Here is a 23,335-nt window from a genome sequence, read left to right as displayed (position 1 = left end):
CAATATATACCGTAACTAATGGCTTTCATCCTAATATTGACATTGATGGTGCAATGGTTCTTGGGAAGGAGATTTTTTAAACAGAACCACCGACCATGTAATATTTAGGTTTAAAAAAAATAATCTTCCCTTCAATTTACCCCCCCCCCCCCCCCCCTATAAAATTTACTCTCCGTTGCTTTACACAAGTGGTTCTAAAGAGAAGACGAATATGTCACAACTATTCAATACTGATGACGAGACATTTTCATCAGAGAATCTCTGACAATATAAGCCTTCAGATCAGGTGAGCTGAAAAACTGCTGAGTTGACGTGTAAAACTTTGATTTGTACACTTAGTCATTCATTTAATCCTATGACACATTCACAACATAGAATTGTATTGGTGTCTGAATTCAGCTGTGGTAATCCCCTGTATGATTACATGTATCTTCTTAATAGTGTGTAAAATTACAAGTTCTTCAATGCAGAACCATGCAAATAAAAGTGAATAAGAAAATGACTGATGTATTGAATCACATAATTTTACTACTAAACTGAAAACTAAGCATTTTAAAGCTCCACTTTATCTCACTACACCAAGCATTTCTCTGTATATTGAATACCAGATATTTTCTTCCCATTTTTGATCCACAACAAAGACAAGCACCTTTGCAGATTTATGATCGTTTTCAAGAGTTTTAACCGTTCACCCAACTCGCACACTCTCAACTCCACTTGCGGGGGACCCCTGGTTCCGACATTTTCACCTGTGTGATTCATCAACCCTCTATCAATCGCAGCTCTTTGCTGCTCTCTTCATGGTGATTTTTTTTATTAGTTTGTTCAAACAATCATTTAGGGAAATGTCCCTGACCGGGGGTTTACATCTCTGTAAATTAAAATTACAGGTAACCTCCAGGTAAGAATGCCAACTCAGCTCTTTGTCTAACAGCCCAGGTTTACACCTGCATGTCCTTATCTCTGTTATTCATACCCTACATGCAGACAGGCATACATGTACATAGGAATTATAGCCACTATTACATCAGATCTATAGAAGAAAGCAGATTTTCTTTTGTCCCTACATTGGATTCATATAATCTGTGCTCTCAGCTGATTCTACAATCAGCTGATCTAGTATGAGCAGTCGCTGACTCACATCTAAATGCTGGTTTTCACTAAATTTCCCTCTGGTGCTATAGTAAGCAAATGAAAAATCTCAGCACTCTTAATATGAAAAATTCCTGTCTTGTGTAAATGATGGTAATGAAACAACAAAATTTGGCTGCAATAAATAAAGGTCATCTGTGGATGAATATTTTTAAAAAGCCCTCAGAATTTTAAACTACATTTGCCATTCTAAATGTGAAGTGTCAACACTCTTTAAAAGATATTCTCCATATAATGCCTAACCTGCTATAACATTACGCTGTCCTTAATAACCAATGATTAATGAGGGGTGTTCGAGTTTTGGGAAATGCGATTTTTCATACATGTTGTTCATACAATATCTACATTAGCCATTAGGGGAGAGGTTTACTTTGGGGTCAATTTGAAGTCACTCGGAGAGGTTGCCAACAAACTAAAAAGGGCAATTTTTTTCCCTCCTCCAACCATGCTATGGAGTACAAATAAATCTGAATGATAACATTTCTATTTAAAATCTTAATACAATGGCTGTCAAAGCAGTAAATTGAAGAAAGATTAGAAGCACTAGCTGGGTGCAAACCATTTTGTTAACTGTAGCCTTGGTATTTTTTTTTTGGCCGGGGCTTTATTGTCTGCACCGCATTGTGTTCAAGGCTGACACCAAAACGTTGTTACATAACATGTTGGAGCATGATTTTTGGAGAAGGGTGAGTGTTAATTTGATGTAAGCATCCCTTGGATTCAGAGAATATATAAACACACTCTCCAAATATGCTCTGTTCTCCTCATAGAACTTTTCTATGCCAAGAACTTCAAAGTGTGCAAAACAAAAAAAACGAATTACTTGACTCCCAAAAATTCAAGGCCAGTAGATTCCACATTGTTATAATTGAAAAACCTTGAATCTGCAACCTTGAGGCAGCACAGTTGATAAAAAAAAATGCTATTAAAGAGTAAATAATTAACTATAAAGTTAGCATTTAAAGGCTGGCATTTTTATGGGCTGACCTTTATTAGGGTAAACCGGGAAAAAAATGGACACAATTTTTTCTTCACTTGCAAACTACCCACTTCTCAACATCTATCAAACTGAAGCTCTTCATTGGATAACCTCGAGATTAGACAAACAAATTCAGGTCCTCATCAAAGCTGCCCATTGTTTGTACAGACCACGAGAGGCCAGGGCTATCTCAGTATTGGGGTGTTTAACCATGTTGACCATGTTCACATAATACCGCTGACCAGATAACAAACTTCCACCAACCAGAGCCCACCTCTAAATAAAAACTCGGCCTTTAAAACTCGGGCATTGCCTTGGACAGCCGATAACAAGAAAAGTTGGTGAAGGTCAGTTATCATATCAATCAAGTGCTTCAACCAAACGGTATCCTTCTGACGCACTGTTAAAAATATCAAACATGTTTTCCTTGCCTAGCTTTCTCCTAGAACTTGAAATGGATAAAATCTATTGTTCACTCTGGCAATATACCAGTCTGGGAGGAGATATGGGACCACAGAGACAATCTGACTACCAAATTCCTCTTTCTTTTTCAATTTAAGATGCATTTGATAAGATTTTTCCTTGATATACTCTGTCAAACCAGGCAATGAGTCAACACTTAGAAACTAATCAAATTTTCTTACTTCAAAAATATTGCAGAGTAGACAATTTGACACTGCCAATTATTATTTGTATGATGTCAAGAACATATTACAAACCCCCTCCCCCAAAAACCCCAAACATATTGTTACATAACCATACAAACAAAATGTTCATCCTGCTTATGTAATCCTTTTAGCTTTCATGAAAGAAATGATCTTCAAGTTGCCAAAACAGATAAGATGTGTCTGCAAGAAAATTTGTCAGGCGATGGTGTTGAGATGTCGCAGAATTTACAGATTGGAAAAATACTGCAATACCACACAACCCAAGCTCTGAACCATTATTGTAATGTAAATGTTGGTTCATTAAAACAAGGTGACATATGACATGGAAGCAAGTACACCCACCTGTTTCATCAGGTGGTGGCAGAATCAAATAAATAGGTCAGGGTCAGGCCTAAACCCCCCAAAGAGTTCCAAATGACAGGGAATGTATTATGTCAAAGGTTATACTGGGGTAATTTTGTGCAGCTGATTGCGGTCTCTCTACACAAGGTCATTTCTAAGTAAACAACAGATATGTTGACCAGTACATGTACACAATGTCAGATAAATGGATCCTGTGTATTACACAGTAAATGATAGATCTACATTCACAGCAATATATATCTTTAAGGAGATCTTAAGAGTTTTGGCCTCCAAATAACTTCATAAGTGGAATTGCCTGCAATTTATAGGAGTTTTTCGCTAAAAATAGATTTAGTTAATTATATATATGTAAACGTTTGCTGGGCAGATTATAACTTTCTAACAAAGAGGTCACACAGTTCACCCTCCCTCAACCCCCCCCCCCTCCCCAAAGTTTACCACCCACTTATCTGGAACAAAAATTGTGTATTGCCACCAACTTATTATCTGATTACTTTAATGAACCATACCCATGTGGATAGATATACCCTGTCAGTAGATAATTAAACAGTACCTGCAGACCTACAGCAATTATTAACAATGCAGAATATTCTTCTCAGCCATCTAATTACAGAGTATTCATATTGTGTGTATTGTTTCTGACAGTAAACAAGTTGTATTGCATACCTCTAAATGTCAAGAGTTTTTTGTAAAACAAAAGCAACAAATTGTTTACATGCATATAATTGCTCTGCCGTTATTCTGGGGGAACATCTTGTACTCTTATTCAGCAGAAAAACAACAAAATCTCTAATCCCAGGAAAGGCTGGAGTTGTGTACATCTTTACCAAAAGATATATATACCAAACTTAAATGTCGCACAGATTTAATAATTTGGTTTGTTTTAAGTTGTTAAGCACTTGGGTAAGTGTCTGAAACATCCTCCATCTCTCTTACTAAACAAACACCTGACAGAAAGCTCAAGTGTTTACCAAGAACATGGAATCCACTTCTACAAACCACAATCTCCATCTCAATAGTCAACAGATAAAAAAAAGAAGTAGGGAAGTTTTTAATGCTATAACAGCTATGCAAAGAATCTGGCTGGCTGAGCTTGTTATCAGGTGATTTGAGAGATACTATCTATCACTTACACCTGGCTCTTTCTATCACTGTTATATATAAAATGTTAATTGTTGCTTTCTCTCGGGAGCACATTTTTTTGACTGTCTCTCATCAGTTGATATATATGTATAAAGTTTTTGTGTAAATTATTGTGATGAGATACCTCAGTAACAAACAGTTGCCTTCCTGACACAGATTTTCTTCACATGTTTTTAAATGAATACACCTTGTGGCTCCTTGACATAGAAATACTTCAAGTCTCTTCAACACATTGTCTATTTGATCCAATGGTAACATGTATGATGTACCTCATGTCTATTTGACTCATATGTACCTCATGTCTATTTGACTCATTATATCATTATAACGTACCTCATGTCTATTTGACTCATTATATCATTATAACGTACCTCATGTCTATTTGACTCATTATATCATTATAACGTACCTCATGTCTATTTAACATGTATGTACCTCATGTCTATTTGACACACCTACCTCATGTCTAACTGACTCATTATAATGTATCTCATGTCTAATTAACCCATATGTACCTCATTTTTCACCTCATTTCTATTTGACACATATTGTTCTACATAGTTCAGTTTCACATATGAACCTCATGTATCTTCCACCCACATTTACATCTCTGTATGTACCTCAAGCTTCTTCAACTAACTTGTGCATCCTATTGACAAATGCATATTCTTTGCTTCAAAATCATCATGAATTAACAAAAATAAAGCTGAAACTCAAATCAAATTGCTTCGGATAACTGCATTTCATTTACACTGTACAGTGTCAAAGTTGACTGGAAAATTGGAATTTTGCATAATGGGTCCCTTCATGAGAATTGACAGCCCTGGGACTTCAATGACTTCAACATGCATGTACTTCATGCAATCTTACAGATCTGTAACATCAGAACTTCTTAACCAACATGTACCTCAGTAAACCCACTAAGCCTGAGTTGATGACTTACATTTGGACTCGGGGATGTCCCTCACCCTCAGCCTGGAGAGGGCGAGGCTGCTCTCGAACCTGTAGGTGTGTTCCCGGGCGCGTGTGAACGGGAAGTTCCTGTCGGTCCTCCGTGTGACGACCAGCGCATCATTGAACAGGAACAGACCAAGCATTTCAATGTGCTGGTACACCCTACAATGATACAATAGTCACATGTATTTCACTGAATAAAATTCTTCAAATCACATAAAATACAGATTTTATCATTTGTAAATGCATTTTTTGCAATAAATTGGTTTTATGTTAAGAATTTACATTGCAAACAGAAGTAATATGACATAGGGCCTGTTGTCTGATGACTACCTTTAAAACAGACCTGTTGTAAAATAAAAATCGCTTAGTTTTCATTTTATAACATTACAAAAGGTTTGATAGCTACTGAATTTCCTTGTTACAGATGATCTGGTAATATCATCAGAGAGACAAAAAGCTCCAGGCAAATCTTATCTGCCTGTAAATAGGTAACTAAACAAAGACACATAAACAGATCATCTTACACATTAACATATCCCTGTCTTAAACCTAGTCTTAGCCTCTTAGGTACAGTTATTTTCCCCACCCTTTGTTAGTCTTATAGATGTCATTTCAAAGTTAATGTTAAAAATCCCTCCATGCGTGTTAAATGTCCATTATCTCATTTTACAATTCATGTCTCAATTAGACTGTACATTATGAATAACAATGCTTTTGATTAAAAGCACATATTACATAATCACTGTGTACATAGGTACCAGCAATAAGAAGCTGGCTATTACAGGGACTCATCAAACTGCTACATTTATTTTTGTTACTATGAACTAGAACCCCATCAATTCAAGTCTATTTAATGAAGGCTTAGTTAGTTAATGCACCACTAGCCCAAGTCTTGTGCTAAATGTTCTGAGCCCTGTGAAAGAGAAAATCAAAAACTTTCTTCCTGACTAATGAGACATCAAGGATTATGTAACTTGGTACTTTCCCTTTCATGGTTGATTGACACATTTTGGCATTTTCCCCATAGGGGGGCGTGTTTCATCTTAAAGGGTTACCTCATCTTGATTAGTGACTTGTTTGCCCCACTGTGATAATTGCTATTAGTTGACACCCCCTTATAACAGAATTCCTTTGCCCCACTTTATTTTTCCTGCAGAGAGAAAGCAGAGGAGGCTGGGGTCTCTCATTTGACCTGCAGTTAATGAGCTTCTTAATTATAGATGAATCCACTGATTCTTAAAACCTGTTACCATAGCATACAACATTATATAATGCTTTGATAAAGCATACATGTCTGGCATATCTACCGGTACTTGCCTACAAATGAATTCATAAAATCAAAACAGCATGTTTTCTTCCAACTTCAGATGCAATTCAACACATCTATAACATACCCCATGGGACAAACTCAGTCGAGAGCCAAAATCATTTTTTTCATTTAAAACCTGAAATGTTTTTCCATTATGCAAGATAGCTCCCAGCCGGCTGGTAATGTTTTTCTTTCATTACTGTCTTAATCTAACCCCAAAGCTGATTGTCATCAATTTCATTTTTTTGCTGAGACATGGTTTTTTTTCTGGGTTTGGTGACAGAATCTTGTTAAACACAAGCTCTTTACCCAACCATACATTGAACCAATGTCTAATTCTTCAATGTGACATTCTCTGGTTGAACATTAAGGGTCTATAACCAAGCAGCCACTGCACCAGCAGACAGGGAAATAAAATCCCAGTCCAACACTTTGTGTGGTCTCCAACCACATAGCCACTGAGGACCCAGGTTAATTGAACAGAATGTCTTCAGGGTCCAAGAGCTGAATCCACATCCACCGTGTTTGAGATGAGACATCTGGACACACAACTAAATATTTATGGAAATAATACATCTAAAGGTCTCCTCAGACTGTCTCTAAATGACAACTTTAATATTGTTTTGACAGCTTGGTGAATTATAACCAACAAATCAAAGCCTACTTTTAGCAAATTATAATTCACGGCTGAACTTTTAGAAAGTTGAAGATGGAGAATGAAGACACTGAGTGGAGAGACATGAGCCTATGAACTACAGTACATGTTTAAATATTGCAGTCAAGATACGAATTCATGAGAGAGAGAGAGAGAGAGAGAGAGAGAGAGAGAGAGAGAGAGAGAACACTGGCTCTGCTGGGCTGAGGTCAAAGTAAAATGGCTTCATGAAAAAAAAAATCCATACTGTACTCTGAAAGGTCTCAAGATTGAATTTTTAACTAAATAGAAACAGCGAGAGCATTCCCCTTTTTGTTTGTTGTACAACTTCTTCCCCCGCCCTGGTAACTGTATCCCCCTGTCACTGTGAGGACATTTGAACAGTGACCTACGGAGACAGACATCTGTATTCAGCACCCTCAGGTCTTGTGGCTGCTCACCTTATTAGTTACAGGTAAATTGCAGGTAACCAAGGTATTGACCCCAGGTCTGTTGTTTTTTTCTAACAGTTCTACAGTGAGACCAGCGACAGAATGCTGATACAAGGAGACAGTACAGAAAGGACAATGTCCAGACAAGAACTTTTACCATGTACCTGTGTAATGGATCTTTCTTATTGAATAAATGATGAAGGGCCGTTTACAAAACCATTCATGTAAATCAGAGATTTCTTTTGCAGGATTCATTATTTATGTTCAAGACTCTCTTTATGTTGAGACCCCCCCCCCCCTCAATAATTTGTCCAATTACTACTGCAAGCAGAAATGTACATATTGTGATTTCCTTTGTCTAATCATTTTAAATAGTTATTTGGGTTTGTTTGGTTTTTTTTTTTTGGGGGGGGGGGGGGGGAACGTTTACATACTGATGCATCTACAGTATTAAAATTTAGTTTCTAGGCGATCAAATCAAAAATGACTATTTCAGATTCAGGCCTTTCATACAAAATCTTATTTAACAAAAACTCCCCCTCCACTTAGTGTCGTCTAAACTACTAAATAACATTAAATGCACTTTTACAGAACTCAAGGTCAGAGTTATAGACGAATCTGACAGACGCGCTGACACTTGTCTTGAGTGACAAATAGCTGAGAAAACGTCCACTCACGTCACCACCAGGCGCTGACATCCTACATCATGTCATAGCATTGATTACAGATCAGTCTGCATGCCAACAGGATCACCGCTGAAGCTATTTTAGAATGAATTTTATTCTACAAAACTAGCAAATCGCCTTTGCAATATTTAAAGTTGATTTGTTCACTCTTTTCATTTATTGCAGAATCCATATGAACAGAATATTAAGGATTTTTCATCAGAGAACATCTGATGTTAAATAATGTATCAATACAAACCAGACCTTGTAATCTTTCTTGCATGCACATGCAACATTTATTTCTATTTTTTAATGCCAGTTTTTCAAGTAATTGTAAGTGAAAAAGCTTACTATATTTCTTCAATTTCGAATCATATTGATCATGCAATATTAAAGTCTGAAGATGAAAAAATTTTGAAATGATTGTTTTTCAAAAAGATAAGAAAATCCCTTCTTTTTTCCAAATCAAAATTGCTTTTATCAATTAATAATCAAAATATAAATCTTACAAAGTGAAATCAATCTATTTTGGTTGCAGTATTAATAATCCTTGGACTAGACATCAGAATATCGAAACATGGAGTGACTATCATTCAAACAGGACAACTTCTGGTCTTGCAAGGAAGTGAAATGGTTATGACATCAGAAAAAAAATCTCTGTGGTATTAAAAATAGAGTAGCAAAAAATCTGAGATTCACAAACACATAAAAAAATAGAGTAGCATCACTGTCCATTATAACAGCCCTATGTGTCTTTCTAGCAGGCTGATATATATATACTGTTCAAAATAACCCTATACATAATCTTTGACAGCAGATTGAAAAATACTATACAGAGTAGCCCTATAGTCTTTGGTATCAGACTGGTATACACTATTCAGTCAAGGAGAACCATTTGAGGAGATTCTCGTGTTGCTATGGCCCAGTGGACCTTCAGGTGGCCTCATGATTAATCCAGGGAGGGAGGGAGGCAGCTGATGTCGGGCTCGATACGAAATCAATAAGGCAGCGTGACTCACACAGATAGAAATAGACATTTCTGCTAGCAATACACATTATACCTACAAAAAAATATCCCTAACAACAAAGAAAGCTAGGTTCTCTATAACTGCATTGAAAATATTGACCTTAATTTCAATGTTTATGTGTTGGCTAGGAACTTTCCCAGAAAGAGTTAATTAAATTTATCTGTGATAATGTGAAGTTTTTCAATGGTAAAACATCAAGTTACCGCCATTTATTTGCCGGCAAAAGTTTTGTCATTTTTATGAACAACTCAGCAATTTACATGATGGCTCCGAGTAAGGTCTTATCTGTCAAACATCCCATCAAGTAATAAAACTCATATAAAAATTGCAATGAAAATAAAATTAATTTAAAACTATAAATTAATTTGAATTTGTAATTTGTTCAACTGTATTAAATCTAGGAACAAAGAAAACTTGCAAAGTGCTGTGTCTCCTTGAGAAAAGACTCGTAAGCACGTTATGTAATAAGCACTTAGATCTCATGCTTTTGCAATTGTATACATGGAGGTCAAGACTGAACAGAATAAAAGATGTTCTCAAGTCTCTTTTTTTTCACTTTCCCTACACTTAAAACAGACGGTTCATTAATTTTCAAAAGTGCACAATAACAACAGATGCTCATCTATAAAAAATTATGCATATAAAGGTAAAAAAGTGCTTTTTCCATGCAGACAAAATTTTACCCCTTTCTGTTTTTTTTTTTTTTTTTTTAAACTCCTTATCTTTGTTCTACAGTGTGGTCTATGGGCAGATAACTCTCGACTGACACACAACCCAAACAGATCTTTCTCACTCCAAAAAACAATATCCGATAAATGAAAAGAGGTGTCTTTATCAGCGTCAGACAGTTTCATAATGAGCCCAGTCATCCTGTCTATGTGCAGGGATACTGCACATCAGCATAAGAAGCATTATCAAACAATTGCGTAACTTGTCACTTCAAGCTTTATTTGAAGTTTCATGGCAATTACTTTGATCGAGAGCTGCTAAGTTCTGTTTTTAACTCTTCATTTATTCTCCATGGCATTATATCAGGATTGCATCATTTCCTCGTAGAGCCAAATGATACATTATGCAATGTAGACTGTTGAAAAAACCTGATATTAAAATTGACAATATAAAATTACTGGTACGGTGGTAAGCTTAATAAGATACTATAGTAAAAAGAGATTTTGAATTATTACAGGTGCAAAAAATTAGAAGTAACGGTAATTAAAAACAAATCCTTTGTAGTGATGAAATGGGGTTGGAAATAAGAGTTGGTCCTTGTTCCGAACAAGGAAATGTAAGCTAGACAGAAATCCAAAATTAGACGAGCATATTGTCAAGTGTTTATACACACAAATTACTTGACAATGTTATCAGTCATTCAATTCAAGATTATAAGCTTAACATTAAAAAGCTTAAATTAATAAAACAAACACAATAAAAAAAACTTGGGTGTTCATGTGAAAGGAATTTCATATCAGGCATTGCCTTCTTTGACACTCATCAATAGTGATTTTAATCCCATTCATACACTGGGGGGAAAAACACAACTTGTTCCATGACATCTTAAAAATCGTTTGAAGCATGTACTTGTATTTCCCAGAAATCAATAGTTCTTAGTCATCATTTATCATCCTCATTTACAGACAAATCTATATCAATGCAGTAAGCTATGCAGAAAACAAATCTTGCATGTTTCAAGTATTTTGCATGTATTAAAATGTATCATTATTAGATTTGTTGCAGACATCATAACTTTGTAAATCAAATGATTTTTTTTTTTACAAGAATGTTTTCACATTCATACAAGTTTAGGGAGTATGAAGATGATGTATAAATGGAACGTCAAAATCCGATGACAGCAAGGCAAATAAAATCACACCGAGATATCAAGAGTCCATGTGACCTTTGTAGATCGTGTTATGACAGAAAGAAGAGGACATTTCATGCCAGCGTCTCCTGACAACCAGACATAACAGTACATGCCACCTCCCCCGGGAATTCTCATTCATTTATAGACACATCCATTCACACTTTTTGTTATTACATGTGTAGTGTACCGGTATTTAGAAGATGCTTCATAATCCGATAACATATACAGGATATATCCACACTTCTTTGACATAATATTTACTAGTGAATATTCCATGAAATTTCACAGACTTACTGGGTATTTAAGTTACAATTTTTGTTTGGTTGTAAAAGTACATGCCCATGTTATCTTTATCAAACTATATCTATAAGTAACACATTTTGTTTGGGTGTATAAAGATAACACTGACAAAAAGAATATTTTTTTTTCTATTGTAGAACACTGAATGTTTATAACTTATGAATTGATATTTTTTAATAACTTTTGATATTGTAAAAAACTGAATTAAGGAAAAAGAAGTAAATCTACATTTAAAATGACATATAGATTGATTTCATTTTGACTGTATGCCAACATGGTGATGTCAATAAACCATTGAATTGAAAAAAAAGAAGACATATAATTAAATATGTTGCTTTTGTGCGGGTCAGTATAGTTCCCTGTGTGTCTGGGGTTCTAGATTATGAAGAACCCATGTTGTTTAAAAAGACATATTAGGGAAAAAAAAAGATTCCATCTGACCTCCATTGCTCATGTTCTAACAGAAAGGACAAGATACAATGGAAATTAAAGAGCCTATCTCAGACACAAATGATGATGTAGTGTAATGTTGAAAAGTTATGACAATGAAATAATAAAACGAACAGGGTTTAATATTTACACGAATTGTTAGGCAATGTCCATGGATTTGCATGCATTTTATTATGTTATCAAATGCAGCTACATCCCAACTGTTTCACATGTAAATATTAGGGATGTTATTCAATATAAGTACATGTAACATCTTTTCCCATTGACGTACATAACTAAGGTACTGTGTATAATTCTATGATATAACAAAAGGTCCTGTGTAGTACAAGGGGAGATAATCAACATTGGCAATATTGTTTTGATGCACTGTCAGATGTGTGACACATAATTTTTAGAAAATTCTACTGCAAGTTTTTTCAAAGTGGATTAAAATCTATATAGAATGTATACTATTTGTAAATAGCTTATCAACAAAAAGGATGGATTTTTTAAAAAGTTTCATTGAAAACTTCATATTACAAGTAATCAGTAGTTTGTTGTAATTCTTAGAAAAACAAAATACTTTCTAAATATTACATAATTAAGAGCCATCCCAGTAGTTCATGGTTCTGAGCTTTGCGAAAGAAATATGCCCACAAGACATGCTATTTTAGGCCTTCTGAAGCACGCCAGACTCATTATAAGAAGATTAGTAGTATTTTTTAGTCAATAAAACATATTTCACACGTCTACTGAAAATTCTTTCATCATAAGGTTTTTTTTTTGGCTGCAAAAAATAAAAATAACCCCAGTGATTACTCTTTTAAAAAATCCTGAAGTATTTTAAAAGGATCAAAAGTAGAAAAATCTCATGGCACTAGAAAACAGCTAATGATCTAAAGAAGCTAGGGGAAAAACCCCAGATAGCCTAACATGTTTTGTCCTTTCTCCTTGACTGAATAATTTCTTATGTACTTTTTAGTGTATGGAAGTCTTGAACACATCAACTCGCATTCTACATCAATGACAAATTATGTAATATGTTTATGCAATTGTTTATCACCAGATTCAAGGAAATGTACTATAAAACCCAAATGAAGGAAATGGATTCAGATATATATTTCCTGACCTTTCGGTGCTTTCTTTCCTTGCTGTCTGTCTGTCTGTCTGTGACTATTTTCCCCTTAATTATTGTGATGTTATGAGAGAAAAGGGGTTTTAAATAAATGTAAATACATTCTTAAAGTTTTCTCTCATTTCAAAATTTAATGATAGAGAGAAAGAATCCAAGGATAATATCCCATTTCCCATCATTTTTCTGTATTTCTTCCTAATCTGATGGGTGTTGTCTTTACATCATTTGTGACATGGTGCAGGAAAGAGACATCTCATTCAAGAGGAAGTCAGTACTTCCAACTGAATAAACGTGATGCTCTCCTCATACATTATAACTACTTAATTGCTATTAAAACTATGCAATTAACCATTTGCAATTAGTGATTCAAGTAAACAGGAAGTTTGTAACCTTATACCCTCATTAGATACGAAAGATTTTGGAAGAGGAAGATAAATATGATGATCGATGGACAGACATAATCATTCATTTTAAGGAAATACAAAAATTCACTATTGCTCATATCAAAATGATGAAATATATTGGAATCATGCCACACAGATCAGATTGATGGCTTCAAAATGTTATTTACCTTATATATGCAAGAACTTTTTAGCACATTATATGTGTAATTTACAACTTTTAAAATTGCTAAAATAAATGGTTCTGCAGGAACTCTGAAACAAATTGTTCTTTACTTTTTTTTCACCATGCTGGAATGTGGTCCATTGCAAAGAGAAGCAACAGGGACATAAAAAAGAAATGTGGGAAAATTACATTTGTGACAAAATTTTGCGATTTTCAAGATATCAAAACACTATGTCTCTTTTTGATTTGTTGTGTTTTTAAAAATTGCTTATACAGTTTGTAATTCTTTTATCAGAAATATCTTAGAGGCATACCGAAAGTTTGAAGAATTTATGCACTTTTTAGCTAGATGTTGAAAACAAGCAAGGGATTTTCATTTTGTAGTTTGGGATCAGAACCTGGACTGAATTTAAATTTCTGCCCAAATTTAGCCTCCCTCTAACACTTGCACGCCCCCAGGTATTATGAACACATCCCGAGCTCTCCAAATAGTCCAATAACACAGAAAAATCTGGGTTCTGGCACCAGACATTCCCTCACATAAATACCTGGTGATAAATTGTGGGGGATTTTTTTATTGAGCTATGAAAAAAGGACAAATGATTGAAAGTAAGAACTATAGCCTAACATATTGAGGACAGAATTAGTCCCTGCCTTGACTGACCTGAGTTCTGGTATTGATGATTGAGTGGAGGGGGGTCTGAGATTGGCAGCGTCCTGTTGTTTGATGAGGTATCTATTGGACTCCAGTAAACTCTGTCAATAATAACAAAGTTCATGAGTGAAGGTCTTAAAAGTCATTTGTTGAATCCCTAGAGTATTTCAATTTAGCTGAATGGGATAATCGAAGTATCATAATAGTCTTAAGCAGATTGCTTTGAGATGTGAGATCAGACTTACAGGACAGTTGAGTATAGTCTTTTGCAGTTTTATCATCTTTCTGTCTCTGTCCATCCTGGTCTTGCTCTACCAAAGAAAAAAAAACAAATGACTGAACAGAGGTCAAAATAACTGAGGTCTGGAACCAATCATTTTTACATTTGGACAAGTGCTTAGTGAAGAGTGCTTGATCTCTGAAACAGCTATTTCTAAGTTTTCCACATATATAGGTCCAGTGTGACAGTCATTGTTCTGTACTGACCAGTGAAATCTCTTGTTGAAAAATTCCCAATGTCCAGTCAAATATTATTTCTAACCCTATAAAAATTCAAATCCGTTGCCAATTTATACCACTGTGAAAAGGGGCATAACTCTGATGACCCTACCTCTTGCACATGCCTATTGACGACCTTCAGTGTTTCTATGGCGTCGGCCAGGTCCCCTCTGTCTTGGTGAGTGCTGGGAGTGTGAAGTTCAAACCAGCTCAGGAGGGTCACATACTCGTTGATCCGTCGTCCTGGCAACAACAACAGCTCGGGCAACCTACACATTTGTTAAAAATGTTGATCCTTGTAAAATAATGTCTGAATAAAATGGGAGCTTTTAAATATGAGCCATTTGGATTGAAGTAGCACAAGATGTTGAAATGCATTTCTTGCACATATGGTGCAAGTTAAATATGTTGAGAAAACCTTTAATTAAATACAACGCAAATTAAATGAAACGCATGAGAATTTATCGTTATAAAAAATAGAGAGGGAGAGATATTACATATCAAATTCACAATACAATGAAATTTTAATTGGGAAAAATCATTTTATCCAAAGAAGTTTATTTGTTAATAAATTGGCCCCTTCATGATAATGACTGTTGCACAGTAAATCAATGCAGTTTGGCAAATTTTAGTCTGTAGAAAATTAAATGATGTTTTCAAAACAATTGCTGTTACATCATATCACAAAACTATAACAATTTGCCATGCAGAAAAGCAGTTCCACAGTTAATGTAAAACAATCTAACTGTTCCCACGAAGTGCTCAAGATCTTACGTCATCATCCTCAAAGCAGGAATCCTCTCGTGTCGCTTCAGGAAGGCTCTGAAGGCTGGCGTCTGCTCCTTAGTGCGTTCTATACATTGTAGGATGACGTCGTAATTGTTGACATAATTAGTGTACAGCTTCAGGTGGGTACAGAATCTTACAAAAATATCTCCTAGACAGGAATTGGTGGCATCCCATTCAGCAACTCGATTCTTCAGATCAGCCAACATCTCGCTGAAATCAATTGCATGCTGTAGCCTTTATGTTATAAATAATAATAATTTTCTTTTGTCTGTCATTTTGACTGTATGCCAACATGGTGATGTCAATAATATAAGTTGAAATCAATTCAAACTCACAATACTGAATATTTTATTTTTAACCTTTTATTTGTCTACTCGTTTTTTTGTTTCGTTTTTTTGTTTTAAGTTAAAATGTAAAAGAACATGAGAGAGAGAGGGATTGAAATTAATAATGTTTTAGGAGGGATATGGCTGTACTGATTGTCCATTCAATACCTGCTGGCATCTAACAGTTGTAGAAGATCAGTGAAGATAATCTGGACATTCTGGAAGCTAGCTATTGCCCTGAAATAATAACAAATTTCTTCAAATAAAAATCAATTTCAATATTACAAAGTAACATAATAGTATGAGATAATTCACTTAAGAAATAAATAGCAAGTTAAAAAGTTCACCGGGACATGAACTTGGTAAGTTGGAAGGGCTTCTCAGTAGACCTGATCACATACCAACCAAGTTCATATCCTGGTGAACTTTTTAACATTGCTGTTTATTACTGATATTTACATTTGTGAATGGCAAATCGTTCAGAATCGTTAATATTACAATGTTTTTACATTTACATTATTGCAATTGTCAAACAATAAAAGCATGCAGTCATCATTGTGACGTCATTAAAAAGAACGTTTCCACTACTCTATAGGTTCATATAAGGAAGCATATTTGCAAATGTAAATATATGTGTATAAGCTATCTCAAATAGATTGTGAAAGAGCAATCTGTTGTGTGTAACAAGGAAATTTCATATTACTCAATTATACATGTACTTCCCCCTAGTTAATATACTTGTATGTGCTTCAAATGAACTTCATATTTTTGATAAAAAAATTCCACAAGTACCGGGATCCTTGGCAAGAATGCATGTGACCATAAAGTATTTAAACTCTTTTTAAAGTGAAAAAATTGAGTGAATAAAGACTTGATGTAGAAAAATTGATAGTGTGAAAAAAATATAGAAGCGTTGATTATAGATATCAAAATGGAACTTTTGTGGGTTGATTAAACATCAAAGAGAACAGGAATTTTAACACACAACATATGATGGATTCCTTCACTTTATCAGCAGAGGAGCTGAAAAAATCATTGCTTGAGTTGCAGGATAAAAATGAACAGGGAATTTTACACTACGAAGCAGGTATTGACAAATTGAAGACAGACCTTCAAACAAATGGGCAGAAAGAGATCACTGCGATTATACTGAGGATGGACAGAAATAAAAAAAGACTTGAGGAAATAGAAAATGTCGAACTTGGTCCTAGTAAAGAGTTACAAAAAAATCTTCGATCAAATTTGGAGGTTGCTCAAAGTTTGATTGAAATCACTGAACAAACGAAATGTTTTTCCACCACAAAGGAAAAAGAAATACAGAAAAGTATTGATGATTTGAAATCCTTCCTGAGTGATATTGATAAAGAAGAACTAATAGAGTGGACACAAGAAAGAGAATCTATGATCAAACAACGTCTTGGCATCCGCAATGTTCACGTTCCTTTAGTTCAGGCTCAGGTCTCTGTCAACCAAAACCCGCCTGTCTCTTTGGAAATCCCAAGTCCAAGTCTTGAATCCATTAAAGTCCTCAAGGAAATCAAAATTCCTTCCTCTAGCAATATGGACATTGTCTTGGGTGAAAATGATAGTATTTGGGTTTCTAAAAACAAAGGCCAGGTTGTACAATTAAGCAAGCATGGAGATATTTTGGCTAAATTTTTCACTAGGAAAGTTCACGATTGGTTGGAAATCAACGAGATGCAGGGCCTGGCCATCAACAAAAGCGGCCATCTTCTGACAACAGATAAAAGCAGGAAGTTGGTGTGTCAATTCAACCCTCAGCAGAAGAAATCCATGGATTTGATTCACTGTGGGGAATGGTATCCAACCGGTGGAATCTGCTTGACGGATTACAGGATCTACATCAGCCTTGCCAACAACAATGGAGGAAAGATTGGCTGCTATACTGTAACAGGGGACCTAACACACAGCATAGAGAAAACTTCCACAGGAAAAGCACTGTTCACACACCCATGGTACATTGCAATGCACAGTGAGTCAAGTCTCTGCGTCTCAGACAAATCAAAGAAATGCGTTTCAGTCGTGAGTTTTACTGGACTTCAAGAGGGCACATATTACTCTCGCAAAGACCCCTTCATACCTTATGGCATTACTACAGACAAATTCAATCGAATACTTGTTGCCGATGCTGAAAACAGCAAGATTCATATTTTGTCTGAAAACTGTGAACTGCTCCTGCTTTTCAAATGTAAGGAGGAGGGTCTCTCAAAGCCAATATCATTATGTCTGGACAGTGAGGGACACCTGTGGGTGGGAAATGGTGAGAAAGAGGTCCTCAAACTGCTTCAGTACTATGGATGACAATGTGAAAGGGCAAATTTTTGTTATCTGTATTGTAATGTAATAAAAATTCAATTTTAAAAGTACAAAAAACTGGTCCTTTTATGCTTTCAATGTCCACAGCATTATCATACAGAGGATGACATTTTTGCAGAGGTTTTTCCTTAAGGTATTCGATGTATAACGACCACATTTTGTACCTAATAAATGAATGGTATGACATTCTTAATCATGATATCATTTTGAAGGTGATATCAAATAAAAATACTCCACCAAAGAAATTTTCAAAATTTTGATTATGGTTCAACTAATTACACCTTGAATTTTGCATTGAGGTCTATGGGCAACGTATGTTTTATTAAGATATTTTAAAAAGTAACTTGAAATTCGTAAAACTCTCTTGGTTAATACATGCATAAACTTTCTCTTTATTAAAATATAAAATAAAATTAATCATTTACCGCAGATATTTTGAAGAAATTAAAATTTTCTTTTTTTCATCAAGGGGAAATAACTCTTTCAAAAATTTTAAGGTGCAAAATGACCGGTTTTTTATATGTTGTCAATCATGTGAATTTGGTTTATTTCACTTTCATTGTTATCTAGCAATACAAAGTTAAATAGTTTAAAATGATTCAAAATTGTTCAATATCCCCTCATTATACATCGAATACCTTAAATCAAGAATAATATGATTGTGTGATATTACACTTATTAAAGTTGACTGTAGTTTCATAGTGTTGACAGGTCAACAAGCCACTTCTTTTGCATACTAATTACACATTATTGCTGTTGAGCTTTTACTTGTTGAATTTGATTGGGTGTATACTAAGGTTTAAAGATGTACAGAATGGCAATTCTTTTATTCTTGTTTGATTCAATATAAGGATTTTAGCTGATAAAGCTGTGGATTCAATTTAGCTGATGAAGCCAACTACATCTTCTTTTATAGCAAGTCTGAGTTAGTAAGAGTTTAGTACCTATCAAAGGGAATGAATTAAAATATTATATTTTTGATATATCTGCTGTAGTTGATGGGAGTTTTAACCCTATTGAGGGTAATGTAACCTTATAAAATACCTGTTGGATTTGATAGGAGTTTTACCTACTAATGGTAATGTAACTTTAGAACATACCTGTTGGAGTTGAGGGCAGCCCTGAGAGGTTTGACGTAGACATCTTTCACAGCCTGTAAGATTCGATTGTACTCCACCTCGCTGCTCAGAATCTCCATGGCGATGGGCGTTCTCTTCTCTGGGTGGTCATGGAACTGTTTTGCTGTCTGCAATGCAAAATACCATAAATATGTCTGATTTTCTGATGAAACAAAACTTTTTACAATTTCATGTTTTACATCCTTTGCTTCAACAATTTACTTATCTTTATGTTTATCTTATTAAAAAAAAAATTATATTTTGAGAAACCTCAAGCAAACCAGCAACATGTTATCATTGTTTCATAAAAAGCATAGTACTAAGGTAGCCAATTGCTAATTTCTGAATCAATTTGTTTATCATTTAGAAGCAAGCTTCTTACCAAGCGCTCATATTTGCCAGTTAGTCTCATGGACCCAAATGTGACCCGCAGATTCTCTGCTTCTTGAACCAGTTTCTGTCGCTTCTGTCGTTGCTGTCGGCGGTTTTCTTCCTTTTCACTCTGTTCCATTTGGGCTTTCTCTGGCATATCGGCTGGTGGTCGAAGTGTCTCTGTAAAACAATTCAACAATATTTCATCTCCATATAAGAGGAAGAGCTTTATTTTTCAATACAGTATTTTATTGAAGCCAAAACTGAGGTGAACCTTAATTTCCCAGTTTGAACTGGGTTTTTTTCCCTATCAACAAAGAGAAGTTTTAAAAATATTCAATAGTGAATAGCATGTTAAGTTGGTATATGAGAACACGTACCATTTAAATGAATAATTTCTTCACATTTTTTAACGCATACATATATTTAACATACTACATATTTGTAAAAGATTTTAGTTTTATTTTTTGCCATATCTTCATTGAAACTAGAAACAAAAGTATAAAATATTAAAAGAAATTAAAAAGATGTCATATAATCAAAGTACTGAGACAAACCTTGAAAGAAAATAAGGTGAAAACTAAAGCTTTTAAGACTGTCAAAAATTCTCAAGTCATATGCTATACTTTATGACTCAAATAAAAAACCAAAACAGGTTTTTTTAAGTAAAAAGGCAGATAATTTACAGTGTTAGTTGTATTCACATAAAGCACAACAGAAGCAAAAGTAATTCATAATTACATGAATGATAAAAACTTCGAAACCAGCAAAGTTTAGAAATAAAAGTTCTTTCCAACCAGACAGGATAAGTATATGCAAGAAATCATTATAAAACAATCTAAATACCATCTAAACTAAGAGAACACATAAACAAAGAAATCGGTCATAAAACAAGGCATCGCAGTGTTAAATCTATAAAAGCCTTGTGCAGTAACTACTATTGATGACTACAACATAAGGTATTGCGCAATGATATACCGCTCAGACTGGCATTCTTGGGGACCTCCTCTCCCTCCTGGTCGGCGTGTAACTGATGCTCTGTGTTCTCCAGTGGGGGAGGTTCTACAGACATTGTTTTAATATGTATGTACATATACATTTATAAGTGACAACCACCAAACATATTGATACATGCATGTATATACATATATAACGTACTGATACCTAGACACTGCATATAGAATTATATTAAATAATACTTGACTGTGTGATTTTTTGATATTGATAAATTAGTGCAATGTGAAACAGTTTTTTTTACCAAGTTGTTTCTAATGAGAAAAAAAAATCCAAGAGAAAATTGAATATGGTTTGCATTGGAAATTTTGAAGTTGTCCAGGCTGTGGCAAACCTTATATAAAATTTTCTTGCATGCAAATTAAAGTAAACTAACAGCACAAATTGTGATGCATGGATATTTCTTCATAAATGAAACACGTTTATACATCGAATAAAAATAACCACTTGAAACCTTTTTCTATTAGATTTAATATAGGAACAAAAACTTAACTTGTGTATGCCAAAATAACTATCTTTTCTTTTTAAATACTGAAGACACTTCTCTAAATAGCACAATAAGTATACTGTCAAATAAGGTTATAATGTACAATATAACAAATGTGTTTGTTTGATTCAAGGAAATTCATTACATGTAATTTCTTTCTCTGATGGGACAATATTCAATGAATGAATATTTTGAGTTATTGTCTTATACAACACAAAAATTCAAGAAAATAGCAACATGCAATTTGAAACAAAAATAACTAGAAAACTGACCAGTCAGGAAGGGCCCCGCTATGACAATTAATATAGAGAAGTGAAAAAAACTTTGAATTCCATCCTCTTTATATTAACAATGATGAAAAATAAATGCCCGGCAGAAGATGTAAAGAACTGGAATATATAGGATCTCGTGATTTGTAGTTGGATATGATTTTCATCCAACAATTAAAGTGTTTTTTTCTTGAGCCTTAGTGAGGGGATAAAACACACAAGTTGGATAAAAATCATATTATACTACAAATCATGAGATTCTATTTATCCCATATTTTATACACCGCAATCAATGTTTACACTGTTTATAAAACTCTACATTATTTTTACTTCATTATGCCTAGGCAAATCCCATTGTAAAGTCACAACTCTGGAATATCAAAAAAATATCCAATGAGTCATATCCACGGGATAAAGTGGGTTAACATGGGATGAAATAAAATTTGTTAAAAAAACAAAGAATTGATACCAATGCAATGATACCTAGGCTTTGCCTCTATTCAATAAAACTATCATAAATCATTGTGTACGGTATTTTAACCCCAAAAAATATGAATATTATATTTCAAATCCATATTTCAAAGAATGTACACAATACTACACATCATTCAAAATTGACCTTAACTTCAAAACAAAGTTTATTTGCAGACACAGGCAGTGCAGTAATTAATCTCAATGTGACAGATAAAGATAAAGCTTAGGATTTTCTTCCTGTGGAAGGTTAATTAATCCCAAAGGACAAATATTGCACAGCCTTCCATGTATACAATGGTAACATTCTCAGCAGTTATCTCTCTTTGCCCATTCATTCTCAGCAGTTATCTCTCTTTGCCCATTCTTCTTATGCATAGTTAGGAATCTACCCCACCACCCCAGCTCCAAACCAGAAGACATAGAGAACCAAACTTAGCATCAAAATATGTATTTCTGCCTACTGAACTACCATACCAAATTTGAACTTGATTGGGCAACCATAAAAAAAGTTATTAGAAAAAAACAGGAAATTTGTGGACGGAAGAGTGACAGACGGACGGACGGACAGAAGGACGGACGGACAGAGTGATTACTATAGGGCACCCGCAAATCCTTGCGGGGCCCTAATGATAAATCCTATCTGGTCTATGCATGTACAATGCATGATTATATAAAACCTATGCCTGTATCATGCATGAAATGAATTAAAAAGCAAATCAATTATTATTCACATGTTGAAGACCTTGGATATACCGGTACATGCAGATATGATAAATTACAATGATGAAATCTAACAAATCATAAGAATATTCAGCTAGGTAAGTGAAGACTATATACAAGAAGTACAGAGTATAATGTATTAAGATAGGCTACATTATAAGTTATATATAACCTTTATATAACTTATCTATAAAGCATATACACGAATAAATAGAGGAAGTGTATGATTCACATGTGAATACTGAAATAAATATTGGAACTGTATCAAATGTAGAATCCCAATTTTTATGCAAATAAAAATTGGAATTGAATTAAATATGGAATCTGTATATTTTTAATTTTTTTTCTCTTCAATTTTTATAAACAATTTCTGTCTGTCCATCTGTGAAGGGTACTTTAAATTCAGAAGTCTGAAAGTGTTTTTGAAAATGAAGTATTTTGATACAGTCCCTCTAGAGGATGATGGGCAATTTTACCATTCCTATCATGATCATGGTGCTGTGTGTAGTAATGCTCTATTTCTTGATCCTCGGGTTCAATGTCTGCATCAAGCAAGCACAGAGAGATATAGAATGTGGATTGAATCAAAACTCAATAGCATCTCTCGTGACATTCAATGGATACAAAAAGAAAT

The 23,335-nt window shown here is 34.5% G+C and overlaps 1 protein-coding gene across 4 annotated transcripts in view; it reads right to left on the bottom strand.

Annotated features, from left to right (window-relative positions):
- Nucleotides 1-23,335, bottom strand: part of LOC105332809 (epithelial cell-transforming sequence 2 oncogene-like) — a 35,581-nt gene that overhangs the window by 3,044 nt on the left and 9,202 nt on the right. The window contains exons 17-26 of one of the 4 annotated variants that reach the window (XM_011435528.4): nucleotides 23,178-23,243; nucleotides 20,716-20,799; nucleotides 19,748-19,917; nucleotides 19,348-19,493; nucleotides 16,079-16,147; nucleotides 15,570-15,794; nucleotides 14,908-15,064; nucleotides 14,543-14,608; nucleotides 14,307-14,398; nucleotides 5,249-5,421 (exon numbers count right to left, since the gene is read on the bottom strand). In XM_011435528.4, the coding sequence (XP_011433830.3) occupies nucleotides 5,249-5,421; nucleotides 14,307-14,398; nucleotides 14,543-14,608; nucleotides 14,908-15,064; nucleotides 15,570-15,794; nucleotides 16,079-16,147; nucleotides 19,348-19,493; nucleotides 19,748-19,917; nucleotides 20,716-20,799; nucleotides 23,178-23,243 (1,248 nt within the window). The remainder of the gene's footprint in view (nucleotides 1-5,248; nucleotides 5,422-14,306; nucleotides 14,399-14,542; nucleotides 14,609-14,907; nucleotides 15,065-15,569; nucleotides 15,795-16,078; nucleotides 16,148-19,347; nucleotides 19,494-19,747; nucleotides 19,918-20,715; nucleotides 20,800-23,177; nucleotides 23,244-23,335) is intronic. The other 3 variants (XM_066072141.1, XM_011435529.4, XM_011435530.4) reach the window with 3 other exon arrangements.

Source organism: Magallana gigas, chromosome 9 (genome assembly GCF_963853765.1).
Source record: "Magallana gigas chromosome 9, xbMagGiga1.1, whole genome shotgun sequence".
In the NCBI taxonomy this organism is placed as follows: Eukaryota; Metazoa; Mollusca; class Bivalvia; order Ostreida; family Ostreidae; genus Magallana; species Magallana gigas.
Note: the sequence above shows the minus strand (reverse complement) of the source record. Positions and strands in the feature narration are given on the sequence as shown.